Genomic DNA, 12,574 nt, shown 5'->3' with positions numbered 1-12,574 from the left:
CCATTTTGAACGGGTAGAAAAAAATTTCATTTTCTCCACGCGCGATCCTGGCCGTTTACACGCGTGCGTGCACGCGCGTATGGCGCAATTTTTTTCTAAAAGTAGATTTTTTGGTACAACACATGGGGATAAGCCCACAAGTCAAAATGGCATCTCGTTACGGTCTCCATCCCTGATTATGGCTCCTGGTAAATGACACTTGATAGAAAATCAGCCTCTGCTAAGGGAGATCTACAAAGACCCTTCCTAACTTTCGTACAGAAAAGGGAGATCTTTGAAAGACGTACTCGTAAGAGCAAATTAGCTTTGAAGGTCATATTCTTCCTATCTCGACCAGTAGGAGCCGTGTTTGGCCTGTCTTTATTATTTTACTAAACAAGCTCTTCCATGTCAGAATTCATCTTTCCCGCCATTTTGAATCTTGTTGAGTAAAAACAACAGCCGCTGACCAGGAAAATCTACTTTCTCACTTAAGCTTTAATTAAGTTCGACTTGAGTTAGGTTCGACGTCTGAATCAACTGCCGAACTTAATTATTTGGGTCGACCTTAATAGGTATTAGGTTCGGCTCATGTAAAGTTCGACGTATGAACCGGGCCTGAATCACTAAATTATTTTGAGAAAGCTGTTGAAAACTGCTTGTTTTTGGCTGTCACAATTACTCTAGTTGCAGCGCTTTAGCGGATAAGGTAATTTTAGCTAACTTTAACAGCAACGAAAGCCCACTGGTACATGTAATTTGAAGTTTAAACTAGTATGGTCTTAAAGCCCATTCTTTATAGTTTGTTGTATGAAAATTGCTAAGGCGGCCCGATAAAAGTGTCCCGTCGAGAGACGGAAACGTAAAGTGTACTTTCTGGAATTTCGACCTTTCACGAAGCGAACATGAAGCAACCATCCCTATTTCGAACAGAACCGCACATTGTAAAATCTACCAATGAAAACCTTTTACAAAATCTTGGATGCATCAAAACAGTCTTGTACTCAAAGCTTCAATCCCTTTTGATCGAAAATATTATGATGTTACCACCTGTGGAAAACCGGAGAATTGTAGTTCAAGCTGTGAAATATGTAATTCAACGCCGCGCCGAGCAGATATCTACAGTACCACACACGTGAACACGACGCAAGAGTGTTAGTTCGTTCCGCTATTATTTTACCGTTAAGATCGATATGCATGTTGTCGTCTCCCTTCGTTCATTCTTATCTCGAGATTTTTAAGCTCTGAAGAGCTTATAGTATGGTGGAATCCACACTCTTGGGCAAATTCTTTGAACTCATGTGTACTCTCAAATAGATTTCTGGTATTGCTGTACTGAGAGCCATTGTCACTAACAACCTCGTCTGGGATTCCAAACCTTGCAAATATTTTCTTCAGGTTGTTGATAACACAGGTGGCTGTTTTCTGGTGAAGTAGCTCTATTTCAAAGTATTTTGAATAGAAATCAGTGACCAATAAGTAAGTGTGGCCTGCATATTCAAATAGGTCAGTCCCGACTATTTGATAGGGTGATCTTGGTATGCCATGTGGATGCAGCGACTCTCTCGGCTGTTGGTTGCAAATAGCGTTACAAATAGGGCAGGAGCTGACTTTGTCGGCCAGAAAACATAGTCAAAAGTTTGGGGGATATGAAAAATTTACCTTGTTCTATCCGCCCAAGAGAAAAATAGGGAACGTCTAAAAATAACTTAAGTGAAATTCAAATATCCTAAGGGCGCTGCTGGGGTTCTCCCTCTCTGTCCTCTTATTTCTCTTGATGCACCTCATGTACGCTAACTCTAGTTTAAAATAGATTAACTTTACCTGTCAATCCTTACTTTTTTCGAGCCTTTACCACCAAACGTATGCGCTTCTTTTAAAAGCGAAATCTATTTGCTACTAATATTTGGGCATTCGATGATAACAGATTCAGGCAACTAATTAATAAGGACAGGAACAGTGAAGAATAACGCGGTGCTTGGCTGTTTTTGGATTAGGCCAAAATCACCCAGGACGTTAAATTCATTCACACAGTACGGTTGCTAAAACCTTTAACGAACCGTGATCAAACGCTAAGGGAAAGGAACGCATCAGGTTTTATGATCAGGGAAAATTTCCTCCTGTTTGAGGCAGTCAAACCGAAAAAATTGTGGATTATTCATATTTTCCAAACACCATTCTTAAACTCGTTAATAATGCATGAGAGAAAACAAAGGAAATCACTACCGTGAAGGAGGTTTGGAAATGTGATCTTAATTATCATAAAATTTTATGAACTTTTGCTTCGAATTTCTCCAAGAATTATCAATAGTTTGAGAAGCTATATCAAACACTCAAAAAAGTGTTTCCTCCTATTTCCAAACACCTCGAAGTTGGTTAAAAAAAACTCGGCTGCGCCTCGTTTTTCCAGCTTACTTCTCGGTGTTTGTGATCGTTGTATGTATTCCAACTCCGGAATATCGTCAAACGAAAGCACCTTTAATCTTCCCAGTCCTATTAGTAACAAAAACAACTGGTGTAACATTTGTATTTTATAGAACTAATTTTAATACTGATTTCTATCAGTAATACACATTACATTTAAAATGCATTATTTTTAAGTGTTATCGCTATTTAATTAGTCAGTCAGTCATTCAGTCAGTCAGTCAGTCAGTCAGTAAGCCAGCCAGCCAGCCAGTCAATCAGTTATTTAGCCATTTATCAGTCATCCAGCCAATCAGTGAGTCAGTTATTCAGTCAGCAAGCCGGCCAGCCAGCCAGTCAGTCAGCCAGCTAGCCGGCTAGCCAATCAGTCAGTCAGTTAGTAAGACACCCAGCCAGTCAGTAGCTAGTACGGTGAGTCAGTCAGTCAGCCAGTCATTTCGTGATTCACCAAGATTTCCAAATTCCAATTCCACCCAGAATCCAAGAGCAACAGGTTCTCTAGTCACTTAACTCCTACCATACGGTCCGTGCGTCTCAAATTTAAATCGACCAATTAGAGGTTAACACCGAGTGAAAACTAAGTTTTCATACGTCATTGACCTCTCGACTCTGTGATTGGTTGCGCCGAATAATAGAAATTACATGAGGTCTACGTTGGAGGTGCAAGAAAATATTTAGCAAGGCGCAAAATCGGTATTACTTTCATTTAGCCGAACATAAAGTGCAACTTTTGGATAGAGGCATTTGAAGACGCACGAAAACCCATTTTGACTACCGGTCGTGTTGCGGGGTACGGGAGACTATCAAGCGCTCTCTTCCGTAAAAGCAAAGTGAGTTTATATATTTTCCGTGTCTATACGCAGAATAAATCTATTTTTTGAACCAATCTAGCTCCGAATTTAGCAACCGTTCAGGCCTGTATTACGCTTAAATTAGACCTAGATTAGGTAGTACCATAAGACATCGGTTAATTTTATCGTTTAATTATAAGACAATAGCATTTACCCCTCGTCGCCATAAGTGGGAGTTGGGGATTAGTTTACTTCGGGACATTTGAAGTCCTCGAGAATTAAGGCTGCTTTACACGTACGACGTAAGAATAACCATAAGCGCAAGCATAAGCATAAGAAACCAACATGTAAACCGGGGCGATGCAAGCATTAGGCGCAAGCATAAACGCAAGCACAAGAAAGGAAATCGTTCCTTTTTCTTGTGCTTACGCTTATGTTTGCGCAGTTATGATGTCGCCCGTGTAAACCGGGATAACGCAAGCATAAGCACAAGAAAAGAACAAGTAACAACATCTTGGCCTCGTCGCTGAATACCTAGTCGGCGTCCGCCATCTTGGATTTAAAATTTTTGGCGCCAAAAGTTTCATTCACCGCGCCTGTTTATATCACCTTATGTTTATGCTTATCGCGCGTGTAAGCCAGCCCTTAGACCTCACAGAATTGTGAATTTGCTTTAGTTGTAATCACGTATCTCTGTGATGAACTTGAACGAGATCTACGAAAGATAACGGTAACTGAAATAACACTAACAACTGAATTAGATATCTCTGTGCCTTAGTTTTTGCCTTAATCAACTTCAAGTATTTTTGTACAATAGTCTAAAAATGATCGAAGAATTGAGTTCTGTTGTAATTATACAGAAGGTGACTTGGAAATCACATTTATAACCACCACAGGTCATTCGCCAGTAGTTTCGTATTAATTTACGCTTGTACCTTTTTTAATTTAAAATATTTTGTGACTAATGTGCTGTATTTATTATGCAGTACATTTGGTTGTATTCAGCTTTTACTGTAAACTTTGCCTGTTTCCACTGCACTATACTGTGAAGCTATGTTGTAAGCTGGGGGAAGCCTGGACCTCATAAGCCCTCGGCTTCTTGTCCAGGATTCTCCGACACCTAACTTATTTGTATACGTACCAGTTGGTATAACTAACAATTATTCCACGCGCGCGCGTTGGGTATGAGATGATAGATAGCCAACGAGGGGCGTAGCGACGGCGTAGAGAATAACTGTTTTATTAAAAAATCATTGCGAAATTTGCGAAGATCTTGCTGATTTCGCTTTGAAGAACAACCAGAAGACAATTTAATGCTCGCCATTTCTTCTGGAAACGAGGTTGCTGGAAATGACCAATCAGCAACATATACATGTAAAGCCGCATTTATACTTAAAAGTTTTCTTTGACAAGCCCATTAGCACTTGTTTTTACCGATCTCATATTCAATGATGTTATTATTGCAATGCGCATGCACAATGTTAGTAACAAATCATCATTTTCATTACTTGAGATTGAAGACAGTTTGTTTCATTAAGTTATGGTCCTGGAGAACATCCGTACAGCTCAACTCGCATGGATATGTGCATGTACCATGATAACGCGTAAAAGCGCACATATCTGGCCATAAACCTTGACGTTAAGATGTGTGAAACGATTGTTCCACGGTCTGAATTTCCGGAAAAGACCTAAGTAAAATAAAAAAATTGGGAACACTATAAACCCGTGAAATAAGTAAGCAAACTGGAAATAACATATGTTAAAAATCCTAACGGGTGGGAGACAAATCAGTTGGATATATACAAAGCGTGGCCTTGGAGCGGAACCAGTGAACCTGCGGGCTCCAGATTACACGTCCGGCGACCCTAACCACTTACACGTCGGCTCCATACAAAAAGAGATACATAAATTTAATTTGAAAGAACAATATTGGCGCATTATCTTAGATTGCATCAACCTTAAAGTTCTAAGTTCGTATGTTGTACTTTAACTCCATTTTCAACCTAGTCTTTCATTGCATTTGTGTTCTAAGAATTCAGTAGTATCTTATTTAATCCACTAAATGTGTTATTCACTTTGGGTCTTTGAGTCTCGTTTGTTGTACTGCGCTCTCTTATTATTGCCTAAAAAACCTTGAGACACTTGCAAAACACCAAAGCCATAGCACCTGTCTCGCGTGCTAAAACGATTTCCTGGGCGTTTCTCGGTTGTTCTCAGGTTGGTTCGTTGTGAGGTCATTGTCATCAGCCACTGAGTGTCGTTGAAAGTTTAAACAACTCTCCACCAAAAGCAACTACACAGAGGTTTTTCTCAGCCGCTAACGATGTTGCAAAAGCTGTCCGTTGGAAATTCGGACTAAACAAGTTGATAGTTTGAAGCGATTTCCATTAGTTTTGATTTTCACGTTTACAATGGTTACCAACTACACGCGAGCCATAGCCTTGAAAAAAGTTAGATAAAGTTTGGTTTTCTTTGACTTCGGTGAAATTTAATCCCTTTCAATTATTTTAAATGTGTGTGTGGTCCTGTTCATATAGTACAAACGTTTTTATACTTGCACTACAATTACCTTCACAGCACCATTTTCCTTGTATTCCTTCCAGCTTATTCCGTCTGAACTGAATAGGATTTTGTATGAAAGCACCCACTGGTCAAAGGAAGGCCTCCCCTGTGTGGCGAGTTTTGTCAGCAACTTCTCCTTCCCAAGATCAATTTGCAGCCATTCTCCTAGAGTCCAGGTTCCCGCCAACCAGCAACCCCAACCGCCATCGCCATCAGGTACATTATTGAGACGACCTCGCCACGGCTCATGCTGGCTATCTGAATAAGACGAAGAAGCCGTTACAGCTGAGTCTGGTATGTCATTGTTTTCCATTCCAAGTGCGCGGATGACGCATTCTATCGGAAAAATAACAAATAAACGCTGCTTGTTGTGCAAAATTCCGAGATGTAAACAGCACAATATTCTCATATTACGCGCTCGGAGTTTCTTCTACAGATTCACAAGAAACAAACAAAAACAAGATTGATGTCAGGAGAAAATCCTTCAAGTTAATCAACTAAACAATTTTACTAGCAATGCATGCTTCAAACACATATTAAAAAGCTAACTGCAATTGTTTCAGTATAAAAATTCGAACACCTTGGCAATCATAGCCATCTCGTTCTGAGAACATACGCGTTTCTTCATGTAAAGCAGTACTGAGGGCGCTGACTAAAGCAAACTGTGGGCTCAGCTCCCCAGGAATGCGGGTATATAGTGATTACACCTACCTCCACACCTCAACGATGGCAGGCAAAGCAAATTACTGCCACAGTCGGAGTCTTTGCTGCAGGTGAATGGTCTGAAAGTGTTCACCATATAGTTAGTGAAATGCTCTTCTCTCATATCTTCAGGGTGAGACGCATGCGTCTTGTCATTCAGCTCACACACTCTGTCCTTGTGATAAAAGTTGCTGCTATGGCAACCAGGATGATCTATGCACTGCATAACACACTCTACTATTCGCTCTGCGGGGCCAGCCATGATGGTGTGATTTTTAAGCACCTGATCTTGCACTGAGTAAGATGCTGGCTTACAGAGACTGCCCACGACTGAGCTGGGAAAACCAGCATATCAGCAGATGCACAATGGCGTACTTCATTCCGGCTGGAAGGGAAGCAAGGAATGCGTTAACTTCTTGGCGAATGCGGGATTAATACGGAACTGCCCGGAATAAAAATATGCATAACATTTCCACTTTTGAAAACAAAGGAAAAAACCTTTTATTTTTCTTTGCCCGTTTTTTCTTCTTATTTTTTGTTCTCCTTTCCCTCCATCTTTACTATTTTCTCTCCGTTAGCAATTAAGAAAAATTTGCTCCAGCCATTTACAATTTAACCTTGCGTTACGCTACTCCTTAAGGATATTTATCCAAGACTCTGCTGAAAACAAAACTAAAGCAATACTCGATCAGTCTAGTTGCTTCAGGCTACAGAAACCGGGCTAAGCTCCGGCCGCATAGACCACTTAGGCTTGTAGTGTGATCTTACGTTTTCAAAAACGACGAAGTTGGAGGCTAACTAACAAGGCCCGAGTTTAAGAAGCTATTACGGCGACGGCAACGAGAACGCCACAAAACGATAGGATTTAATGGGAAAAACAAAGGCTCTGCACTTTGCGTTATAAATTTGGTATATTTCTTCGCTGTACACAGCCAAACAACAATTTGAAAGGACCAAATTCAAGGTTTTGTGAAGAACGTGAATATATGACAGTAAATTTTCCATTCTGTCTCAACTTGAACGCCTTTCTCACACGTTTTGTTACTGGATAGTTGACGGCCACATTCTACAAGTTGAACTGTAGTTAGAATAATTGCAAAGTAGGACAAGTCAGTAACGCGAACTTGTATTTTCAATCAACGTTTTTGCCGTCGTGGTTTTTGAAGTCCCTAACAGTGACCCTAGGCCTTCTTCACCGCTAAGTGGTAGAGTTTCCAACCGGCGCCTTCAGGACCCATTGGAAGGAAAGTGATTCATTCCAAACTCGAAATGCATGCAACGTTCGTAATTTAAATTCCTGTTGCTTTACATTGAAAGCCTAAAGGTCCTTTTAAACGATTTCGACACTTGAACAACATCCGTTCAACAAAAGTTGAACGGATGTTGGGCAAATGTTGGACAAATGTTGAACGGAGTGTTCAAACGGCTTCAACACCATTCACATTTTTGAGAACAAAGGAAATGTTGTATCGATGTTGAATGAAAGTTTAAACCGACTTAAATTTGATTCAACACGCTTTCAACAATGCTGGACAACCTGTTCAAATTCCCTAAACATTTGGTTCAAACAAATGTTGAACGCACGCTGAACCGAATGTTGAAATCGTTTAAACGGGCCTAAAGAACAGTATTGCGCTGTGGCTATATACCCGGCAGCCGGGCACGGTCTCAAATACCCTAAACGCCCGGCACTCAGAAATTTTCATCGAATTGCCACTAAAAGTCATGATCAAACACTTTTGAGAGTATTTGATGTTTGTTTCACGACAAAGTGTCACAAACCTTGAAGACCTGAATTGCTCGAGCTCCTTCTAGCTGTTCACCAAATCGTGCGATTCTCTGTTTTGAATGAAAGTTTGCTGCCAAAGGGTGCGTTATTAAAACATAGATGTTAGAAAGAATAAACATCACGTTCTGTACTTTACGGCAATCAAAAAAGCAGAAATAACCACGTTATCATTTAATGATTTTCCCGTCGTCTTATTTTTCCACGTTTTCAGCTGTCTTTTTTGGTTTCAAGAAAGTCGCAGTTAAGTAATAGATGGTTGTAGATAAACGGCAAATTTATCACGCTGTGGGTGGAGCAACAAGAGCGCCATGCCAATTACAAATCTCTCTAATATCTTTACCGACTTTGGAAATAAACTAGAAAGTTCAAAAGAATTGAAAAGCCTTTATTTACGACAGCCGTGCTTATTAGAATTGTTTCTTTCCTCTAAAGAAAAAACCAGCTCTTACCGTGAAGGTTGAAGACATAAAAACGTTGTTATGTTGCAGTTTTGATGCTTATCTTCCGATAGATCGTAAGAATGGTTAATTTCAGCAAGTTATTCCGTTTAATCTGTCCAAAATTTGAGTGACAACGTCAAATGGAAATTTACTTTTGATCAATTATTAATAAGAAGAAGCAACCCTTTTGGCTCTTTGCAGTAAGGTTGTTCAATGTTTGTTTAGAAATACCAAGCGATTCTACAAATTATTTTGGTTGTGTAGTAGACGAATTTTTTGAGATATCCTCAACATTCGTCTATTTTCTGTTCCTATGATGGCAGGTGATGGGAAAATGTTTTTTACTTTTGTTTTTTTTTTTTTTTACTTTATTGTTCGGAAGGGTACTATTCGGAGAGAGGCCATAGTGGTCGTGGTAATTGTGGCGTGACAGTTCGAGTCTTAACATCACCTTTGTATCTTACATTCGTCCACTACAAAACCGACATAATTTTTAGAATCGTTTGTTATATCCAAACAAAAATCTGAATACTCTCAAGAGTGATTCAATCGTTCCTGTAGAAATTCGAGGAAAATTACTGACTGCCGGGCGTTTACTATATTTGAGATCGTGCCCCGCAGTCTGACCACAAACGTTTTTAAGTGCACGTGTGGAAAACCTCGAAAATCTGAATTGCTCGTTCTAGCTGTTTCCAAATCGCGCGTCTGCTGCCAAAGTTGCTGCCAAAGTTTGCTTCCAAGGGTGCGTTAATTTAAACGGAGATTTTAGAAAGACTAAACATCACGTTTACGGCAATTAAAATAGCAGAAACAACAACGTTACCATTTAATGATTCTTCCGTCTAAATTTTCCACTTTTTTCAGCTGTCTTTTTCGGTTTCAATGAGAAAGTTTCAGTTTAAGTGATAAATGGCTGTAGATAAACGGCAGATTAACCTTGCTTTGCGCAGAGCGACTAGAGCGCCATGCCAAATATAAATCTCTCTGTTCACCATCTTTGGAAATATCACAAACCTCAAGTAAGGCCTTGGTATATGCCTTCACAAAATAAAATAAACGCTCTTGAACAAATTCTCCTAAGATATAGTCTTCATGTTGTCATTTCTCGAAGTTAACAGATAAAGTCCCTAGAGTTTCAATGAACGAGAGAGTTAAATACAATTGAAAAGCCTTTACTTATACCCGCCGTGCCTATTCAAATTGTTTCTTTTCCCCTAAAAGAAGATGAGCTCTTATTTGGGGGTTGAAGACATAATCTCGTTGTTATGTCGCAGTTTCGATCTTTATTGGCCTCCGACAGGTCGTAAGGATATTTAATGTCAGCATGTTATTCCGTTTAATCCGTCTAAAATTTATTTTTGATCAATTATTAATTGGAAGAAGCAACCGTTTTGGCTCTTTGCAGCCAGGTTGTTCTAAATTTTTTTAAAAATATGGCTGAATCTCCAGAAGGATGGATATTTCACGTTGGCAAAGATAATTGTTTCTTTTGAAGCGACTACACTGCGAATATTCGATAAAATCATTCGTTCACATTACAAAATAGCTCTAGGCTTATTCCCAGAGGAAGGCAATCTCGATTGATATCCCTTTTAATTTTTGAGAACGTGGCGGTAGGTGTATTGTGTTTTCAAAAGTTTGTCCCTAAACATTGCACTGCATTTGCCTCGTCAATTCTTTCAAAAATACAAACATTTGCATTGCTTGAACAAGAGATTGTCTTTTCTGGAAAGGGAAAACTAAATCCTATCGGTAAATGACAAGATATGAAACGTTGACTTCTTGCTTTCCCGTTTTTTCCTTTTATGTGTGGCATTTAGGGTCAATATCAGCAATTATACTTTTTAATGTCTCATACAATGAGAAATCATCATTTCCCATATTGCAGTAAGATTGCATACCGTTAAAGAAATCATCAGCATAAGCCTTTGAACTTGTGAGGGATTCAGGCGCAAAGTGGTTGGGAATATCTTTCTTGACAAGACTGAACTAAAGATTGTTCAGTTTTTGTCGATGAATTGCTAAATATGTCAGTCATAGAAAACACAGGCGAATCATGTTTGAAACTTACCTGTTGCGTAGTTTAGCGAACGCGAATTTTATTTATAACATTATTGTTGCTGGGTCTGTATTTACTTTGATTTTTTCTTGTCAATTTAATCCATTTTGGATTGCTTCTCTTCAATTGGTTATTATGTTGTGACGCCACATACTTCTGATTGGTTTTCTTAAAGCTATTGTTTTTGCCTATAGAAGTGCCACACTTACGTTGCTTGTTGGGCGGAATCAGTATAAGACTAGTATATCGTGCGCACTTTGATGCATGTACTTGAACTCATCCATTGATCCATGGACATGTTCCCCATGTCCCCCCCCCCCCCCCCCCCCCGCCATTCACATACTCATTAGATAGGAAAATGTTAACCTACAGAGGACTTCGGTAGTGTTACAGTAGTGCTATTGCGAAGATAATCCTGAGGTGGCAGCCTTACTTCTTTCATTCATTTTGTTTATCTTCTAAACTTAATTATTACAATTATGACAGACAGGAATATTGTAGAACCTTAATCCAAACATTTCTCACTATTTGCTTCTGAAGATTAGAGCCGCATGCATGCAGCCTGATCGAAATTCTCTAGCGTCTTATGTCAAACGAATTTCATCAGTATTCATTCTAATACAAGGCCCTCTTATTTTGTCTCATTACTCACCGCAACATGTTTGAGTACTAGTTAAAATAAATGAATCATGAGATCATTCTCTCCGACATGTGTTAACATTTACGTGAATTTGCTTGAAGTTCTTCGAAGGCAAGAAAGTGGGTTTTCTCGTATTTGTTCTTGTTTTATTTTATTTTTAAAGAGAATCAGCGAACTACTTACAACACTCGTATTTGTTCTTCGTTTTATGTACGCACCTTGTGTAAATGTTTCGCTTTGCATGCGGCTTTTTGCCTTCAACTTCAGTAAAACTGATGTTCTATATTTTGCATTGCTGTGTAAATTCTTTTAACGGATCTCACTTACTATTAATGTTATCATTTTAATGAGCATGCACAATGTTACTAATAAATCATCATTTTCGTTGCGTTCGACGTAGAAAGAACGCACCCCTAAAGGGGAAGAAGAAGAAGAAGAAGAAGAAGAAGAAGAAGAAGAAGAAGAAGAAGAAGAAGAAGAAGAAGAAGAAGAAGAAGAAAATGATACTTTTATTTAAAACAGGGTAACTCCTTCAGTAACTATAAAAACAAAATTACTGTTATCAGCGGAAGCCCTAATTACAATGCTAGATATTCTAGAAATACATAAAAGATCACACACACATCAAAATGATATAAATATAAAACTGAAAGAAATGTGATGGTATATTTTTTCAGCCTGGTGAATGAATGAGAATGATGATTATTCTAGAAAGTGACGCAGGCATACTCGGAAAAAAGAAATCCGAGTGCTCCTATCAGGAGTCGAACCTAAGACCTTCCGATTACTAGTTCGAGTATGCCTGCGTCACTTTCTAGAATAATCATCATTCTCAAATATAAAACTATTCATAATCTACAAAACTACAAATTTCGATTAAAAACCATGCCGCCATGATAGAAAAATGCCTTTTTTGTTGACTCTAATTTAACTCTCGGTAGTCTAATGTGGTTGCTTTGTCTGGTAGTCCTATCGATGCAATCCTTATTAAGGTTAAAATAATTAATAAAAAATTGCAGAAAAATGTCCTTCAGTACTTTTTTAGTTAAGACCTCAGGGATTTATCGCTACTATTTGATTTCATGACAATTCTAGCCTTGCATCTCTGGAGTTTTCCAATTTCCTTGAATTTGCAGAACCACAGCAATTCCATGCTGTGTCACAATAATCATAGATAGGCTAACTAAA

General features: G+C 38.9%; 1 protein-coding gene across 3 annotated transcripts; it reads right to left on the bottom strand.

The window, feature by feature from the left end:
* Window positions 1-2,468: 2,468 nt before the first annotated feature.
* LOC146454276 (lactadherin-like) lies at window positions 2,469-8,748 on the bottom strand. 3 transcript variants are annotated; one of them, XR_014859293.1, is made up of 5 exons: window positions 8,697-8,748; window positions 6,468-6,843; window positions 5,764-6,092; window positions 3,930-4,882; window positions 2,469-3,897 (listed from the first exon to the last, which is right to left on the bottom strand). XR_014859293.1 is itself a non-coding variant. In XM_085095655.1 (4 exons), the coding sequence occupies exons 2-4, from the start codon at window positions 6,718-6,720 to the stop codon at window positions 4,733-4,735; spliced, it is 732 nt and encodes a 243-aa protein (XP_084951781.1). In that variant the 5' UTR covers window positions 6,721-6,843; window positions 8,697-8,748; the 3' UTR covers window positions 2,469-4,732. The 3 variants fall into 3 exon arrangements, 2 of the variants coding, with proteins under 2 accessions (XP_084951781.1, XP_084951783.1); XM_085095655.1 differs by having other exon boundaries at window positions 2,469-4,882; XM_085095657.1 differs by having other exon boundaries at window positions 2,469-4,882; window positions 5,764-6,014.
* Window positions 8,749-12,574: the final 3,826 nt, after the last annotated feature.

Source organism: Pavona decussata, unplaced genomic scaffold (assembly GCF_977016875.1).
Source record: "Pavona decussata unplaced genomic scaffold, jaPavDecu1.1 SCAFFOLD_303, whole genome shotgun sequence".
Taxonomy (NCBI): Eukaryota; Metazoa; Cnidaria; class Anthozoa; order Scleractinia; family Agariciidae; genus Pavona; species Pavona decussata.
This window is presented reverse-complemented; position numbering and strand designations above follow the sequence as displayed.

Coding starts and splice junctions, on each gene's coding strand:
- LOC146454276 (XM_085095655.1), bottom strand. CDS start 6,720: ATGGCTGGCCCCGCAGAGCGAATAGTAGAGTGTGTTATGCAGTGCATA. Junction 6,093..6,467: donor GCCATCGTTGAGGTGTGGAG/GTAGGTGTAATC, acceptor TTTTTCCGATAG/AATGCGTCATCCGCGCACTT. Junction 4,883..5,763: donor AGGAAAATGGTGCTGTGAAG/GTAATTGTAGTG, acceptor TATTTTACTTAG/GTCTTTTCCGGAAATTCAGA.